The sequence below is a fragment of the Haliaeetus albicilla genome, chromosome 6, assembly GCF_947461875.1.
Source record: "Haliaeetus albicilla chromosome 6, bHalAlb1.1, whole genome shotgun sequence".
In the NCBI taxonomy this organism is placed as follows: Eukaryota; Metazoa; Chordata; class Aves; order Accipitriformes; family Accipitridae; genus Haliaeetus; species Haliaeetus albicilla.
This window is the reverse complement of record NC_091488.1, coordinates 31,882,449-31,899,527: the sequence shown is the minus strand read 5'-3', so window position 1 is coordinate 31,899,527 and position 17,079 is coordinate 31,882,449. Positions and strand designations below refer to the sequence as shown.

Genomic DNA, 17,079 nt, shown 5'->3' with positions numbered 1-17,079 from the left:
CATTATCTGGACGTGTCTGGCTAGATCAGGACTTTTCCATCAAGCTAAAAGGCTGGGCTGTTGACACCTTTCTCCTTCCATTAAAGGTAGTTCATGATTACTGGCAGCAACCGCTGTTTGGAGCGTGCAAGGTCTATGCAGAGAGAGGTACTGCTGCAGTAGGGAGACCTTCCAGTCTCCTCTAGTCCTGGGCTTTTGAGACAGGACTGCCTGCCGCTGGAGCTGTCGACCACCAGCAGGCAAAGGCTTCCAGCAGGCAACAGGTTAGCCGTAGCTGTGTGCTGAGAGATGGAGGCAGTCAGTTGCTTCCCTCCAGCCTCCCGGCTGCTGTCGCCCAGCGATAGAGCAGGCACTGCTGTCCTTTTTCATGGCTGAGAGAAAGCAAATAAGACAAGGTGTGTGTATGAGTGAGTGTGAGCATGTATGTGTGTGCACAGAAAAGGGAGAGAGGGTAGCAAACATGGATTCAAGATTTTCTTCTTCCCAGTGGCTGTGCAAAGGAATGAAAGGTCTGCATCAAGGTAAGGAGCCCTAATCCAGCCAGAGTGGTACACTCCGCTCTGGGAAAGAGAAGTGGGGGTTGGGAGGTGGCGGGGCCAGGGTAAGAGACAGTGCAGGATGGGGAGGAAGCGGGGAGACAAAAGGGAGCAAGAAAGAGAGAGAGGCTCTCGCCCCCTTCCCTCCCCTCCTCCCTCCTCGAGGTGGGCTGAGAAATTTCTAATCAGCACTCACAGTTCCTTTCCTCCCAGCAATAATTCCTCTCTGTCCTTTGTTTGTCTTTAATTTTTGGCTCTTGCATTTATCTTTTGTTTGGTTTTGTGGATTGTGAGTTCTTAGTGCAATTTGAAAAAATCCTGCATGAGGTACAATGGATTTGGTTTAGCTTCTCTTCCTCCTTCCCTGCTCTCCCATGCGCCTACAGCTAGTGTTTTAATAACAACAGCAAAAGGATGAAGAGCAGGTCATCCTTTATTCCTTCCTGTGAAGTGACACGGGTTAGGATATGTGTGGGACTGTGTTCTTCTTGTTCTAGAAAAAGGAGGTACAATTTGTCAAGTATCCTTAAGCCCCTATGTAAAGCTGGTTCTTGTAAACTACCAAGTGCAGCTTGACTCTGGAATGAATCCTCCCCTCGTGTTTACTGTTATTCATATTAATGCTGTAATTCCCAATGCATTTAAAACTAGAGAAGTGTTGCACTGGAGACTGAACTCCAGTTTTACCCACAGAACAAGCCCAGCAGATTTTTTTCTGCCTCATGACTCAGGCTAAGCTTAGAAAGATTACAGTTAGAAAACTGTCCATGTTAAAATGTGACCTTCTCTCCCTGTTAAGTCATTTTTCACCAATAATTTAGCACTCGGTACCTGTTTACTCTCCCTGTGCAGAAGAGCCACTGTAATGCAATGGTATAGTACAAAGGCGGGTAGATTTACTATACTACCTCTGCTTTCCCAGCCACAGTTTAGGAGAGCAGGCAGAGGGGGCATGCTGGAGCACAGTTGTTTTTTGCTGTTTCCTGGCCAGCTGAGCAGACTTCTTGGGACGGCAGGGAGATGGATAGACTGTTTTATCTGCCTTGAGTTAAAGTATTCATCTGACTTCCCTTGACTGGCTGCACACAGCATAAGCATAGTGTAACTGGGAAGAAATCACATTTTTCTTTTTATTCATGTGAGATGACCTCGAGTGGGACTGGCACCAGTGGAAATCCCAATGCTATCCCAAGAACAGGTGTTATGGCTTGGTGTTATAAGGCTTGGAGAGAGTCTTCCTGTTTCTTTTCCTTCATTCTCAGGATTCTGGTGGTGACCAATTGCTGAGTGATAGTTCTGGGAATGATTTCTGGGATGCTGAATCAAGACTGTAAACCAGGAGCCATCTGACAATTGGAGCACCTTTCAGACAGTAGTAAGACAGGGTGGATTTGATCTGGTGGCCAAAGCTGAGATAATTCTCCTGAAAACATCCAGGGTGACTTTTGTGAATGTGTGAAAGGGGCAGGTCGTAACAGAGTGTAATAAGTGCAGGGAGGCTGGTGAAGAGAGGCCGATACCTAGAAAAGCCCACGAAATGCCCTGGGCTCTTGTGAAAGCCCTTACTTAGTCCTTGCCATTTCAGGGCTGTGTACTTCCCTGGAGAAGTCAGGAGCATGGTGTGCCTGGGGGACAGCATCACAGAGAATGGGGAAGAGCAAGGAATACTCCAATGTCTACTGCAGTCAGTTTGCACAGTCTGGGCTCTGTCCTACATGGAGTGTTTTTGTATTGAGGTTCTGTGCTGTGTGCAAGGCCATGATTTTCTCCAACTGCTTTGTTTTTGCCCCTTTCCAGGTTAAGCAGTTAGGGAGCTGAAATTCTCAGTTTTGCTACGGAGCTGTAAAAAGCAGTACCATTCTTTCACCTCAGCTGCAGCTGACCTATTTAGGCATTGGTTTCTTGCTGGCTAAAAAAGTTGACAATTAGTGGCCACGGAGCTAAGAACACAAGTCTGATAGGAACCAGACCAAGACATCCAATTCATTTCCCATAAGCCACTCAACACAATCTGATGGTGATGGCTTTTGCTGATAAATTGCATGGATTGGATTTAGTCCAGCATGAGTAGGCAAGAATCGTACAACACAATCTTAGTGATCCCACTGGCTCTCCATTCACCTGTTTACACATCTGCTTATCATCTCTGACTTTCCAGTCTCGAAGCCCAGATCTTGCACTTCCTGATTCAGGCTTGATCCACATTTGAAAGTGTGGATGGTGTGCCTGTATTCAGCAGTGGGGGAAAGAACACTTTTAATTGATTCACAGTAGCTAACGCACAAAAAAGAAAGATATAGCATCCTTTTGCCCAACAGTTTATTTTGTTTGGGGAAGTGATATAAACTACCCTAGGAGCGCTGTCTCTTACCAATGAACATAGGCTTTTCTGCCAAAGCCCTTAGGTATAGTCTAGGAGTAGTTTTCCTGAGGTGCCTGGTTCAGGGCCTGATGACTTCCATTCTCCTGTGTGCACAACTGCCACTCCTATCAATAAAGGTGCACAAAATTGGGGAATGTAATTTTTGTAGTTACATAGCATCAGCTATACTGCCTTAGGCAAGTGGTAGTGTGAGCCAAATAATTGCAAAGAAAGAGATGTGATGCATGCACAGGTAGGGAGACCCATGCTGACCTGAAGAATAACGTGTGTTGCCTTCTCTTGGACTCAAATCTTATCTTGTGTGCTAGAAGGATGCAATCTGAGACCTATTACACTGAACTACAGTATTTGGCTTTGCCTTTATTTACAGGGATTAGTGCTTCAGATCAACTTCATTCTAACTAGATGATCTTCAAGGTCCCTTCCAACCCAACCCATTCTATGATCCCATTCATAAAGGGTAACTTAAGGCTGTGTAGTGAAGCTAAATCTTCTTGGGATTCATCTAGCCTCAGGGAGGCAGCAGATTCTCCGGAGGGCAACTGAAAAGCAAGAGCCTAAGTTATCACCTCTAAATTGCCTTTCCTTATTTACTCATGGAAGGCATTTAAGATCAGGCTCACAAGGCTGAAATGTGCCTGTACAAATATCTCCTTTATAATCACTTCCTGGAATTTCTTTAATCACTGCTAAAGTGTATTAGTGATAGCTTGTGTGTAAAGTTGATTGCATAGTTTGAATGCATAATCTGAGGATACTTTAGGAAAAGAATCAGAGAAAGGAGATGAATACACATTGCCAATGAGAAACAGACAAAACCCATACAATTATTTTTCTGAAGTGTGATTATTTTTAAGATCTTTCTCTGAGAGTGTATATATACACATGCACAGACACACAAAATCATGGATTCTTTTTATTTTTTTGAGAGTAAGGATATCTGTGTTTTTAAGATGCACTTGATTAATATTTGCAGACCTTTTTCTGGGGATTTAGGAGAATAAGAAAGAAGGAAAGCAAAATTGTCATGTAGTCATGAAACTCCCACCAGCTAGATTTTTCTTGTGAAAGTTCAAACATTGCGAAATTCACAATGAACAGGTTGCTTCTCTGGAGTGCTGGAATTACATTTCCATGATGATTTTGAAACAGGGCTAATCTTGCTCTGTCTGCATTAGTCAAAACATAGCAGAGCACAGTTCAGTTTCTTTTCAGTCCTACTTGTATTAAACTAGACAAAGAGCTACCACGGTGCTGTCACTGAGCTTGTCATCCTTTTTCACATCTTTCACTCTTTTGCTACAGCCCAGAGTTCTGTCCTGTGATACAACTGAGGCTTTTCTTATCCTGGCTAGTCTCTTGAAGATTTCTGAGGTCGGCAGTTCCTTCTTGAAGTTGAGGAAGTCCTAAGCAGACCTCTATAATTCACGTGCATGGACATAACTGGTAGCTGTAAAGCCACCATCTGTCTTCAGGCAGTCGAACATCCTGTTGGCCTTTTTGATGGACACTGTTACAGCAGTGACGTACTACATGAATTGACTCCGATCACTTTTTTTGGCAGAGGAAATAACAGGTGTATAATTTCCCAGTTCAGCCATATATAATTGTATATAATTTGACTTAAACGGATCTAGAGTTTCCACTGCTTCAGTCTCTCAATCTGAGGCACTGTGTTGCTCTTAAATGCTATTTCTGGAAAGGATCCAAAAATAATACTTCAAAAATTAATAAAGAGCTTGGGGTAGGATATAGAAGACTCCAGATAATTTACTGCACTTCTCCCAAATGCTTTTGGATAGAAAAAGAATTCCTGTTTTCCCAAAAGCTCCTCTCCTCTCCTCTCCTCTCCTCTCCTCTCCTCTCCTCTCCTCTCCTCTCCTCTCCTCTCCTCTCCTCTCCTCTCTATAGACATTCACATGGGGGTAGGATGGGGAGAGTTAGTCAGATGAGAATTTGCTAAAGCTCAGCTAATCATTTATTAAAGCAGTCCCTGGCTTGCCAAACTCATTAATCTCATTAACAGGGAAGGAGGGCTATGGTGCATGGTTAGCTGAAAGCACTGTGTTTACTAAGCAGTGTACTTCCAGTGTACAAGGGAAAGATTTAAATATTCACTGTGTCACTGTTTTATCCCTGAAGCTGAAGTAACGTGATGAGTCACTCGGTCAGCTCATGTCACGTGCTGGCTTTGGCCACAGGCTGCGTAGGGTCAGGCATAGAGTTGCCAGATACAGGTCTGACCTGGATCCATTTGGTTTTCAACGTGTTCGTCACGTCTCTTGCATTCAGATGCAACCCGGGAAGCACAGGGCCCTGGGGGGGAGAGAATAAGACAATGTCACCACTTGGTTCACCTTGAGAAGTAAGTGGCAATGTTCTCTTAGTGCCATATGGCCCCCATGTTTCTGCCTCTCTAGTTCCTGGGAACAGGAGGTCTGGCAGAAATGTCCCAGCTGCCATTTCTTGAGTTATCTCTCTGCCTGCACCTTGGGAAGGTGGAGGAGCTGCCTCATGCCCCTGCCTCTCATGTGGGAACATCTTGTTGGGACCTCAGCTGTGTTTTCGGGTACTCTGGAGAACACCCATGCTTCAGTGTTTGGATTTGGGTCCAGGCACTTCTGGCAAAACTAATGACATCTCCTGTGCAATTTCCACTTGGCACAAGTACGATATGCATAATGTCATGCATTCATTGCATGCATAACAGAGCATTCCTGTTGAAACGCCATAGCACCCTTGTGCACTGCAGGCCTTCACATAGTAGTCCCCAGGGTCAAATCCTGCCTAGATCAGTAAGCCTTTGTTAGTATCAGTGACTATCTTGCCTCTCTGAAATACACTTTCCCCTAGGTTCTGTCCATACTGTGGTTTTATCCCCTGACTGGTATTTATAGACTTCATTGTGATTTATAGTTTGGACATTGATAACTTGTTGAAATGAATATTCAGTGTTGGTCCAGCCTCTTCACTTTCCTTTGGTTCTGACTCCTGATCATGAGATCTCTGCTTGCTTTTGCTTTTCAGGTCTGCAGCTGTCTCTAACTTGACCTTGTCCCTTCATGCCTGCTGTTGTCATACTGTTGATGCATTTATTGCTCTCTGTCTGCTTTAAACTCCAATGCCTTAGTCTATGCCTTTTTTTTCCCCATCCTAAAGATATCTCCTGTCATTTCACTTACTTTTGCCAGCTTCCATCTCCTTTTCATCTCTAGTTTCTGGAGCAGGTGGTTTATTTTTGCTGACTCCATTTCCTCTCATCTCTACATCATTTCTTAATCTCCTGCAACCTGGCTCCAGCTCCAGCCCTTTGAAATTATTTTGACCTAAGCTGAGACACCTTCCTCAGTTTCTTCCAGCTGATTGTAAGCTTCCTGCTTCCATGATTGTCATCCTGATTATCCTTCTGCTTCCTAAACTTACCCTGATACTTTATCCTTACTCTCTTTTCTTCTTTCCTGGCATTTGCCTTTCCCTCCTACTGCTTCCCGACATCAGGGAGGCTTTCGTTGTCCTCAGTCTTTCATTCTTCCCTAAGCTTCCCCTAAGTCCATCAGTCCCTCCTGATGCTGTATAAACATCTTCTTCTGCTTTATTCTCTTGAATGTTTCCTTGTATCTTGTCGTCTTTTTCACTGTGTGTGCTCCAGGCCTTGGGCTGTATGATAACTGGATGTAGGGAGCTGCCATCATCAACATGTCCCGTACTGAAACTGGTTCCTTTTTCTCGTACAAACCGTCGCCATCTGGGCCTGCTGTCCATCAGCTGCAGTGCCCCTGGTTACAAACTTCCTCTTAGATGCCCCCTCCTTGCTTCTGGGCTGTTTCCCTGCCTCCACAGGCCAGCACTTCCCTGCTTGGGAAAGTGTCAGCGTGTGTTTCCCGTGTTGCGTAAGTGCTCTCAGTCATTGCTGCCTGCAGCGCAAAAAGGAGGGAAGCAATGAAGGGCATGTGTGGGAGGTTTCGGCCAGTCCCCTGCGGGTAGATGGAGTACCACACTCTCCCGAGGGCTTTCTGCTGGCATTGCTCACTGACTCTTGGCTTCTCCCTAAGCTACACAAGGATGTGGCAGCAGTCCCATGCGTCTTCTCTGAGGCCTTAATACATCAGCTCCAGGCTGCAGTTCTCCCATCAGCTGGTAGATAAACATTACGTGTTGAGATCCATCTCCTCCCTGGGAATGTGAAAAGCTTGAGTGTTTGGGCCATTTTTCTCTGCACCTCCCACATGGAGCAATTTCTCTCAGTGCTACATGCCAGCCCTGGCAGGAGCTGTGCGATTTGGATCCACTCCTTCATGCATCTCTGGAGTTTGGCAGAGCAAGCAGCAATAACTGGGCACCAGTGCACAGCGGGCTGGGCCAGGCACTGTGTGCTGCCTGACTTCAAAGAGGAGGTGTGATGCCACCAAAATTCGGAGAGTGGTTACTTATTCTACATTGGGATTGTTACGAACTCAGGATCTGGCCCCTTGGCTGACCTGCTGTAGAAATGGAGTATGGCCATCCCTGAAATATCTCTTCCTTATCTGTGAACCTGCCGCAGAAGTGAATCGTCACACCACTGTGTTAGGCTCTCTGCAGAGCGTAAGGATACTACATTTGAGCCTTCAGCCCCATTGTGCTGTATTTTTCCTTGTGGCTGTAGACTATGAAAAAAGCAAACTTACTTCTGCTGCCAACATCCGTGCTTACATACATTGAGAAGCATTGCATGCTAGCACCTGAAACAGATGGATGTTTTAATTTAATGTACATGGCGAGAATGATGCTATGATAAAATGCAGTAGCTTCCTCTTAAAGCAATGCCAAGGCATATGACACTCATGTTTTTGTCTTTTAGCTGAGGTGGAAGGGTTGCAGGTCACCGTGCCTGAGAAGAAGAAGGTGGCCATGTTGTTTCAGCCTGCTCTGCTTCGCTGCCATTTCTCTACTTCTTCCACCCAACCAGCTGTTGTACAGTGGAGGTTTAAATCTTACTGCCAGGACCGAATGGGAGAAGCTTTGGGTATGGCGACTTCTGGTTTACAAACTATGAGCAAGAGGAACCTGGACTGGGATCCCTACCTGGACTGTGTGGACAGCAGGAGGACAGTCCGTGTCGTGGCCTCCAAACAAGGATCTGCTGTCACTATAGGGGACTTCTATAAGGAAAGAGATGTCAGCATTGTCCACGGTAACTCTCCTACCCCAGTGATGCTTGGTGGGTGTTGGAATGGACCCTTAGCAATTTGGGGTGCTGGAGGCTGGTGGTAATTGTTCAGTTAACTCCCTTAGAAAAGGCTGCTGGAAGGGAGCTGTTGTATGTCAGACATTTAGGATTCAACCAACCAACCCTAGACCCAAAGGTCATTTCCTTTGGTGCTTCCCTTCATCCAACTCCATGTAGGTCTCCAACCCTCATACAGTATTCTTTTCCCTTTGATGAAGTGCAAGGTTTTTATTCCTGGCTTCTGCATATTGCTCTGTATATAGATTTTCCTTAACAAAGGGGTGCCAGCAAGAGAGATATGAATTCAGTCTCTGCAGGCTAGGTTTTTCTTCCTTGCGAACTCCAGTGATTTTTTCCCAGTTCAAAATACCGAAATTATCCTACACCTCATGTTTGCTCAACTCTGGACTTCACCAGCTTACCCCATCATGAATCTAAACCCACGCAGCTTTGGGCAGTGTGAAAGGAAGAGATTTCCATGGGGTGAAGTCAAATTGGGTGGACATGGGGGGTGGCAGGGTCCCTAAACATTTGGTCTGGAAGGCTGTGTGAGAAACCTTGTTCCCCAAAAGCACAAAGCTTCTGCTTGACTCAGGACACCACCTCAGTCGGAAGTGGAGGCTCCTTGCTGTGGAGAGCATGTGATCAGCCTCAGCAAGGGGGAGTGTTTTCCTTTATGTCTCCGTGGAATGTCTTCCGCAGATGACTGAAGTGCTGTAGAGGAGATAGTGTCTAAGCCCTTCTTGCACGGCACGAATACTGTTGGAACCCCAGGCCTTGGGTGATAAGGACAGCGAGTGACATTAGTTACCCCTTCTGCTCTTGGCACTTGCAGAGTGAGCTGCCTCTGCGGCATTACCTGTCTTCCCACTTAACAGCCACAGAGTCCTGAGTCTGTTGTTTTTTCCTGAATAGTGTGATATTCTGCATAAGGTTAATCCCTCATCTTAGTAAGGTAATGAAATGGATTTGGGACACAGAGATGGACCTAGTGCTTTCAATACTTCACTCTTCCTGTAGGTGTTGGAGGGAAAGCCTGACTTTTCTTCTTTGCCTTTCAGATGCAGACCTTCAGATTGGGAAGTTGATGTGGGGAGACAGTGGGCTCTATTACTGCCTTATTATCACACCGGATGATGTGGAGGGCAAGAATGAAGAATCGGTGGAGCTGCTTGTGCTTGGTAAGCCCTTTTGCCAGATTGCTTTTTCAGCAGGTAGCTGATGTATCTTTCCTTCTGCTCTCTCGCTCTCTCTACATATCTGTGCGCCATATTACTATGGGTGTAAGATCTATGTAAAACAGTCCCCGCAGTACCTTCACCATTGCCTTGCACCTTGTGCAGTCATTCACACCTAGGCAAAGTGGGTGGTAAATGCTACCAAACCAGAATAGTAATGTTTACACCCACACTGCTCACACGTTGCGCAGGCGTAAATGACTACAGAGAGTGCAGCGCTGTGGAAAGTCAGAACCCTTGTTTTTAAAACATAAACCAATAAACTTGCAGCGAAGTGAGCACTTGAGACAGACTCTTTTAAAAAAAGATACCCAGAAGACATCAAATTACATGCTTTTTGCAGTCTTTTAACATTCTCTTTGTCCCACTCTTCTGACCTGTGAGGATGTCAAGAAGCACCGTGTTTATCTGCTTATGTGTGTCAGTTTGGGAGATTTTTCTGTCTCCCTAATTATACTTGTGCAGTTAGAGGTGGAGTTTCACAGTCACCCTAAACAGGTCTAAGCTGGTGCTGCCACTAAAAGGACCTGTCCTCTCTCCAGTATGCATGCTTGGCTCTGTGTCTGTTAAGCTCCCTTGAGCAGTGTGGTTAGCAGGATCAGTTTCTTTCCTGTTTGCAGGGTTAGCTTTCAGTGATGGCTTCCACAATACAGCTAACTGTAAAGGTCATAAAAGCACCCATCCCAGCTAGGGGAGAAAAGCAGAGTGGAATGGGCCTTTCAGGGACATTTGTTGACGCTGCCTTGAGCCAGCTGTAGTACTTCACCCCTAGACTGCCCCAGGAGAGTAAGATGAGTTTTTCCCAACTTACCTTAAGACCTGGTGACACCAGTGTTTGTCTGGTCAGCATGCTTGCGTGGTTCTTGGGTGTACAGATTCTGTACATTCTGCGAAGGAAGTGTTAAAAAGCTTGGGTCTATAGTGTGTAGGTGATACATAGAAGCATACAATAGAACATGTCTGTCAAGTACTCTTGCTCTCATGGCTAAGGTCAGAGTTTAATTGGCATTTATATTTGGAGCTGTAGTTGTCCTCACAAAATAAACCAGATTGAATGGCTGAGTGACTATAACAGTGCCATCACCTCCCCTGACTTTTCCAGATGTCAGTCAAGCAATGGACAATTGGAGAATGGGTCCCTCCAGAAAACGGTGTCATACCCCTGTCTAAATCCACAGTGTGACTGTGTATTATAGGCTAGTGAATTACAGGCCCAAGACTGACCTGTGTTAGTTCAGGTGAGGTTACCTCTGCCAGGTGGCAGTTGTAGCTGTTACATAGCCTCTCCAGAGGAGCTGTCTGTTGGCTGCATGGCGATGGGCTGCTGAATTATGTCCCTTCTTCACCTTCCTGTCCAGGATTTGGTGTCTTCCTCTTATGTGTGTCTACTACTGTGCTCAGACACCAGTGATGAAACAGTGCTATGGTAACAGGAAGAATCTGTTTTTCAGTGTGTACAGAAGACTATGTGGGGGGAAAACAAAGAAATCCCCTCCTCTGAAGCTGGCTTGATGATGTCCCTGGCCTCAGTTCATTGTGATTATGTTGGGAGGAAACATGTAGCTTAGGCTGCATTACCTTGACCGCATCTGCTTTTCTGTTCACTACAGCCTGTGGGTCTGACCTTGCACTTTGTGCAGCACCGTGCGAAGTTTGGCAGCAGCATGAAAGCATACTTGTTGTGGGCATACTTTGTTCTGCCTCATGCTGTTTGGCACAGCTTGTGTGTATTTCTTCTCCTGGGTAGTGTGTACGGAGGCAACATTCCAGCTTTCGGAGCGATTCCAGGTTACCCACCCATTTCCTTCCTTTTTCCCTTCCTTTTCCCCTTCCACCTTTGCTGGTATTTCTACTTTCTTTTCCTTTACCTCTTCCCCATTGATGGCTGGAGGAGGAAGCAGCCAGTGTTGAAAATACCTTTTCTTAATATTCTGGCATCTTCTGGGACATTTTTTATTCCATCCCACTGCTTCAAGGGAGACAGTGAGTACAGATGTAGATCGGAGCAATTCCACAGTCCTAGGGGACATGTGGTAAAAGGGTTTTGTTTGCTGTCTGCTGCTCTTTGGGTGGAATCCAGATTCCTTGTTAGAGTGGTCGGAGCAGTGGAGGGATAGTGTTTGTGAGAGACGCTATGATTTCCGCAGCACATTGCTTGCTGTTTGCTCTCTGCTGACAGTGGTCTTTCAAATATAATTTACATTGCTTATTTGGGGGCTGCTGCATGATTTAAGCATAGATTAGAATTTTGAATAGAGCAGAGGTTCTACCCACTCACATTATCAGTGGAGAAAGACAGAAAAATCAGTAACAGAAAAGGAAATAGGAAAATATCCCTTCTTTTGGTTTCATATTAATGCCAAGATGAAAGGTGTGTTTAGGTTAGAGAAAGATACTGCTGAACAGGGAAGTTTAATATCATGTAGAAACCTTGAAAGGACTGAGCAGCAAAAATGGTAGATACCTAATAGCATCAATAAATTAATGGAAATTTGCTTATCTAAAAGTGGAGGATCCTGCTTTTATACAGTGAATTACACCATTAACAAATGGTCAAAAGCTGCTTTATCACAACTTGGAGCAAAATCAAAAACCTGAGCAAATTACAGTATTCCTTTTTTCTTAGGGAAGCAATCACAGAGACTTCCAGTGAAGTCTAAGTTGTCAGTCAGCCCGGGTTATGATGGGATTGCATGTTGAGTTTTGTCACCTGTTTGTGTCATGTTGACACACAAAGCGGCTGGACAACTCTAGATAGCATCAGAGAATCCCATGTGCTGTCTTCATTTCAGGCCTGTTTCAGAAAAGCAGATAAGCATTTACTTATATCCATTTGTGCTCAGCAAAGCTAATAGGATTTATAAAGCATACCTGATGTTAAGCATGTGCTTATGTGCTTTGCTGAAAAGACCATTCAGTAGGTGTAGCTTAGTCAGGGACTTTAACCCTCTCTAATGGAATCAGTGCAGACAAGGGAAGAGGGATAGTAACCTCTGAGCCTCAGAAACACAGAAGGGGATTGGCTGGTAGTGAACCTCTTGTAGAGTAAGGGAAGAATTTAAATTAAAAAGTACTATTACACTTTTACTAAACATTTGTATTTTGGTGGCATTTGGAATCTCCAAATGAGGTCTAGCATGCTGGAAACTGTATGAACTCTGCTTCTGCTGCAGCAGGACTAGACTAGTACAGAGGTTAGCAATTCCACAACAGGAGTCAAGTGATGCTCTCTGCACTCGTATGTTTTACTAGAAATATAGAACCCTTTGCTGACATTACAGCTGGGCTAGTGAATCCATTTGCAACTTCATACATTTGGTTTTTAGAACTAATGTGATTGAATCAAAAAGGCTGAATCCTAAGTTTAAGAAAGTCTACATTTCTATCTTAGTAGCTAACAGCTGAATGTCCTGCTTCTTGAAACACAGACAGTGCTATTAATCAAATAGTTATTTGTAGCGCCTGTGCACTGCTTTTTATATAAGAATGTCAGTAGGCTTCAGTAAAGTCATTCATTGCAGCCTTTGCTGAAGGGAACTGCAAGTGTACCAGTGCAGTGGATGCAGGGTGCCTGGAGTAACCTTCGAATCAGAAATACAGGGCAGTGTCAGTGGATACCACATCCTAGCTTCATGTGACCCAGCTCACATCAGGAAGCAGTCTAGCTTAATTGCATGAGACTGCATATAACCCAGTAAGCCTTTCCGAGAGCCAGAATTTACTAATCAGGTGCAGGGTCCTGTGAAAGCAGCTATACTGCTCCCTTCCCAAGCTGGTACAGCTATAGAGCAATGGCTGTAGGTATAGCTAGGCACAGCTGGCTACCGTGAAATGTGTAGGTCTGTGCAAGCTTTGCAGTGTTTGCATTACGAGATTTTACATAGCTTAGACATGCATCATGAAGTCATGGTTTCATTCCCAAGGATGTGTCAAGCTCTTGGAAGAGGCAGGAAAGTGATCCACTAATCCCAATTGTTGGTTTGATACTTTGGTTAGTGATCCATGTGCTTTGCTAGACAGCTATTGCCTGCTTTTTTTTTCTATCCAGTTTGTCAGCTCATACTACATAAATTATGTAGTAGTGAAATATTATTTTATAATTAATCTTTTGGAAGCTTCAGGTTCTACGGTTGTTATGCTTTAAATAAAAACAATTAGCACTTGAGGTTTTTGTTAATTTCTGAACTCAGCTAGCATTTAGCATTGGTAAACTGACAGCTTTGGTAGTTTGTATTACCAGCCAATATCGATTTAGGCTAAACCCCCAAATTTATGAAGTCTAACACCCATAGGTGGGAAAGAATGTAGATACATACACAACACAGCATATTGCACAGTAATTAATGTACTAATAGAGACATGCATTGGCTTTCAGAGAGAATAAATCTCTACTGGGTCGTGTGTGTATGGCGTGCAGTGCTAGTAAGGGCAGTTCTTACTCAGCAAAATGACTCGATAGCTGGTATAAATATAGCCAGGTTTGGAGTCTCTTGTGTGCCAGGAGAGACTGTATTGTAAGAGTTGCTGTGGTTTTGGAGACAGGAAAGTTCTTGGCAAAATTTTGCCTTGCAGGACGATGGTTTTAGGATTTTGCTCTGTTTCGCTGAAAAGCTGCCAGTAACTTCTGAGCCAGTACTTGGGTCACAGCAGTTGGCAGAGATGCCAGTGCTTCTGGCCATGTGTTGGGGATGAGAGGGCCAAATCTCAGCCGGGGAGGTGTCTGTAAGCAAGTTCACGGTGAGCGCTCTCCGACCTTGAGCTGCGCCTTCCTGACCGAAGGCGAGTAGTGCCAGCAGGCGAAGGATGTGATTGGCACGGGAGCCCTCCACTTAAACAGCGAGGAAAGGCGTTGATGCCAGGAAGGCCGCTGGTGTCCTCCCACCCCCAAAGTACTGGTCCTGTCCTTGCTAGGCTGGGTGCTGCTGCCCTGCCCCGGACCACTGTGGTGCAGCCTTTGTAATCTGGGTCTAATCCCCCTCGCCCTAGCCCAGCCTACTCCTAGTTATTTATTTCACACCATTTAGAAGTGCTACTTGTTGCCAAGGTTTTTTACCCCTCTTTTCCTCCTTATTTGCCAGCAACAGCCACACGCTGCTCACGTGGTTAAAAGACCTCCGTTACTAAGGTAGCCATGGCAACAGCCTCCTTGGAGGTCTTTGTTGCCTGCTAAAACTTTGATCTCCAAGAAGGGCTGCTGCTATTTCTCTCTCCAGTTGAAGAGAAGGATGGGAAGAAAGGATAAAGTTTACTCTGAGCAGAGGGAGCACGGAGGGACTCATTGCAGAGCCATGCTCTCCCAATAAATCTCACAGCAGCTCTCTTGGAAAAGTATCTGATTTACAAGGGCCACGCACGCTTCCTCTCCTACGCTTTCCAACTTCCCCTAAGGGCAGTGTCCCATGCCAGGGGCCCCTTGCTGTGGCAAATTTTTCCGCCACCGAGGAAGAAATAGTTCCCCCTGTAGCTGCTGCCTCCCGTGGTCCCACTGCTGCAGGTAGGCCTTCGGAGGCAGCCCTCAACAGGGAAAACAATTCCACAGTTATTCCCATATTTACCCAATATTTATTGCATTTATGCAATTGCCAGTATTTACCATGTTCCCGTATTTACCCAATTGCCATGTTCCTGACTGCACCTGCACCTACTTTATTCATGTCATCGTTTCTTTTCAGCTGCACCACTTATCCTAATTATTTTTGTGTCTCTTCTCTGCAGACTCTCTGCTAATTGTCTGCTTGACTCCAGGTCCTCCCTGATCTGCTGCTATTTGCTCTCTCGCTCTGTCACCTGCCTGCCTCCTGTGTATTAACTCCTGTCCTCTTCTGTATCTCTGCACCTTCTGGAGCCGCTCTGCACCCACTCAGCTTTTCCTCTCCCATTCCTCCTCTTGCCCTCTACCGCTGTGCTCTGCCAGTGCAGACTGGGGGCTCGTGGGCTCCCTCACGCTTTGAGGGGCCTGGGGTGTACAGCGTGCCCCGTGAGAAGCTGCTGCGCGTGGGTAAAGCCCCACAGCAGCACGGTGGGAGTAGAGATGGGTGCACGTCCCAGATCCGTGCTGGAATGAGGACAAGCTCCTAGCTCCCACAGAGCCACCTGGGACAGCCCTGGTAAACGGGGCCATCATCTACTCCCTCTTTCCCCCAGGGGTGTCTGCTGGGGCTTGGTGGTGAGAGCTTACGCAGAGGACACATAGGCCTTGGCGGGGGGCAGGCACAGAGCTGCCACTCGGTGGCCATGCCCAGCCATCTCTTGGAGTGCCTGCGGTCCTCTCAGGCAGGCAGAGCTGCTGTGCAGAGGTGGTGTGGCCAGATGGTCTCTTGGCAGGATGTTTTACTAAATTGTTTTCTCCCCACCAATTGCTACCTAGCCTCAGCCCTCCACCTTAAAGTTTCCTTAAAAAAACAAGAGAGAAGTGAGGCGAGCTTAACACCCCTGGAAGGAGCAGCCTGGGCGTAGAGGGCTGGGAGGGTGCTGGCCATGGGTGCCGTGGCCGTCTCCTGGCTGGTGTTTCAGCCGTGGGTCCAAAAGGAGGCCTTGCTCACTGCAACCCTGCCCTGTCTGCCACAGCTTTGGGCACTGCGTGACCCGCTGCGGTGCCATCCCGGGCTCCCCTCTGCCGGCTGCTGCCTGGCTTTGGGTCTTGCACAGGACAGGCCGGGAAGAGTCACCGGTGGCCCTTGCCCCCCCCCGAGCCACCCTGTCCCTGCACCCGCTGGCTGGGGCTGGCTGGTGGGCTGGGTGCTTTTGCTCCACTTGTTGCTGGCAGCAGCGACAAGAGGAAAGTCGCCTTCAACGAGGGGCAGTGGCGGGGAGCCTCCCGTTGCCGTGGCAACTGCAGGGCAGCCATGGCTGCCGGCAGCCCCCCCCCCCCCGTTGGCTTCCCCCGCTAAGGGGGAAGCGCAGGGTGTAGGGAAGGGTTCTCTGTGAATTAATTCAGCCAAGGACAGGGAGGGAGGAGAGCTGTGGTGCATTGAAAGCTGCTGGGGGCACAGCAGTCCGGAGGCGGGCTTTGTGCTTGCTGGCTGTCAGCTAGGCTAGTCAAGACGGCAGAGTTCAGGCTGAGCCATGCTGGGGTTCGCTGCTGCCTCGGGCCCTCCCAGGCTTTGTGCATCCCCCGCTGGTGGCTCTGGGGCCCCCAGGGCTGTGCTCCCCACTGGCCGGGCAGGGGGAGCAAATTCCCCAGGCAGATACTCAGCAGAGCCGAGTGAGGCTGCACAAGCAGGGAAATACTCGACTGCTCGTTGGTAGCACAGAGGAATTACCTTGGTTTCCTCTGTGACAAGTTTCCAAGCTCTCAAGCACTGTTATTTTTGAGGGATGCTTCTTCCCCTTTGAATGTGTGGTTCCTCCTGGGGATCAGGAGGCGCCATAAGATCCAGCACTAGCAGGGGTTGAGGCTGTTCAGGTAGGTTCAAAATAAAGCAGGTGCCTATTTGGACTCATGAGATGGAGCTTCTGCTCTTTATAGGTGTCACTCCCTTACCTCTGGTGCCACAAATCCCAGCCCTAAATTAGCTGTATACCTCCAGCTATTTGTCCATTGGCGTCTGCTCTCAGACCAGGGCTGCATGTGAACTTGTGCAGAGGTAATGCACATGGGAGGCAAGCTGCATGCCCGTGTCTGCCCGTATGTTCTGCGTGCATGTGGTTCACATGTACATTGTTCACATACAGACACACAGAGGCCTATGCAAGAATTGCATATTTTTTTGT

At 46.8% G+C, this 17,079-nt stretch overlaps 1 protein-coding gene across 5 annotated transcripts in view; it reads left to right on the top strand.

The window, feature by feature from the left end:
• The window catches only part of ILDR2 (immunoglobulin like domain containing receptor 2), a 44,006-nt gene that overhangs the window by 2,200 nt on the left and 24,727 nt on the right, over positions 1-17,079 (top strand). For all 5 annotated transcript variants that reach the window (XM_069785447.1, XM_069785449.1, XM_069785446.1 and 2 more), the window contains exons 2-3: positions 7,760-8,092; positions 9,190-9,309. In XM_069785447.1, the coding sequence (XP_069641548.1) occupies positions 7,760-8,092; positions 9,190-9,309 (453 nt within the window). The remainder of the gene's footprint in view (positions 1-7,759; positions 8,093-9,189; positions 9,310-17,079) is intronic.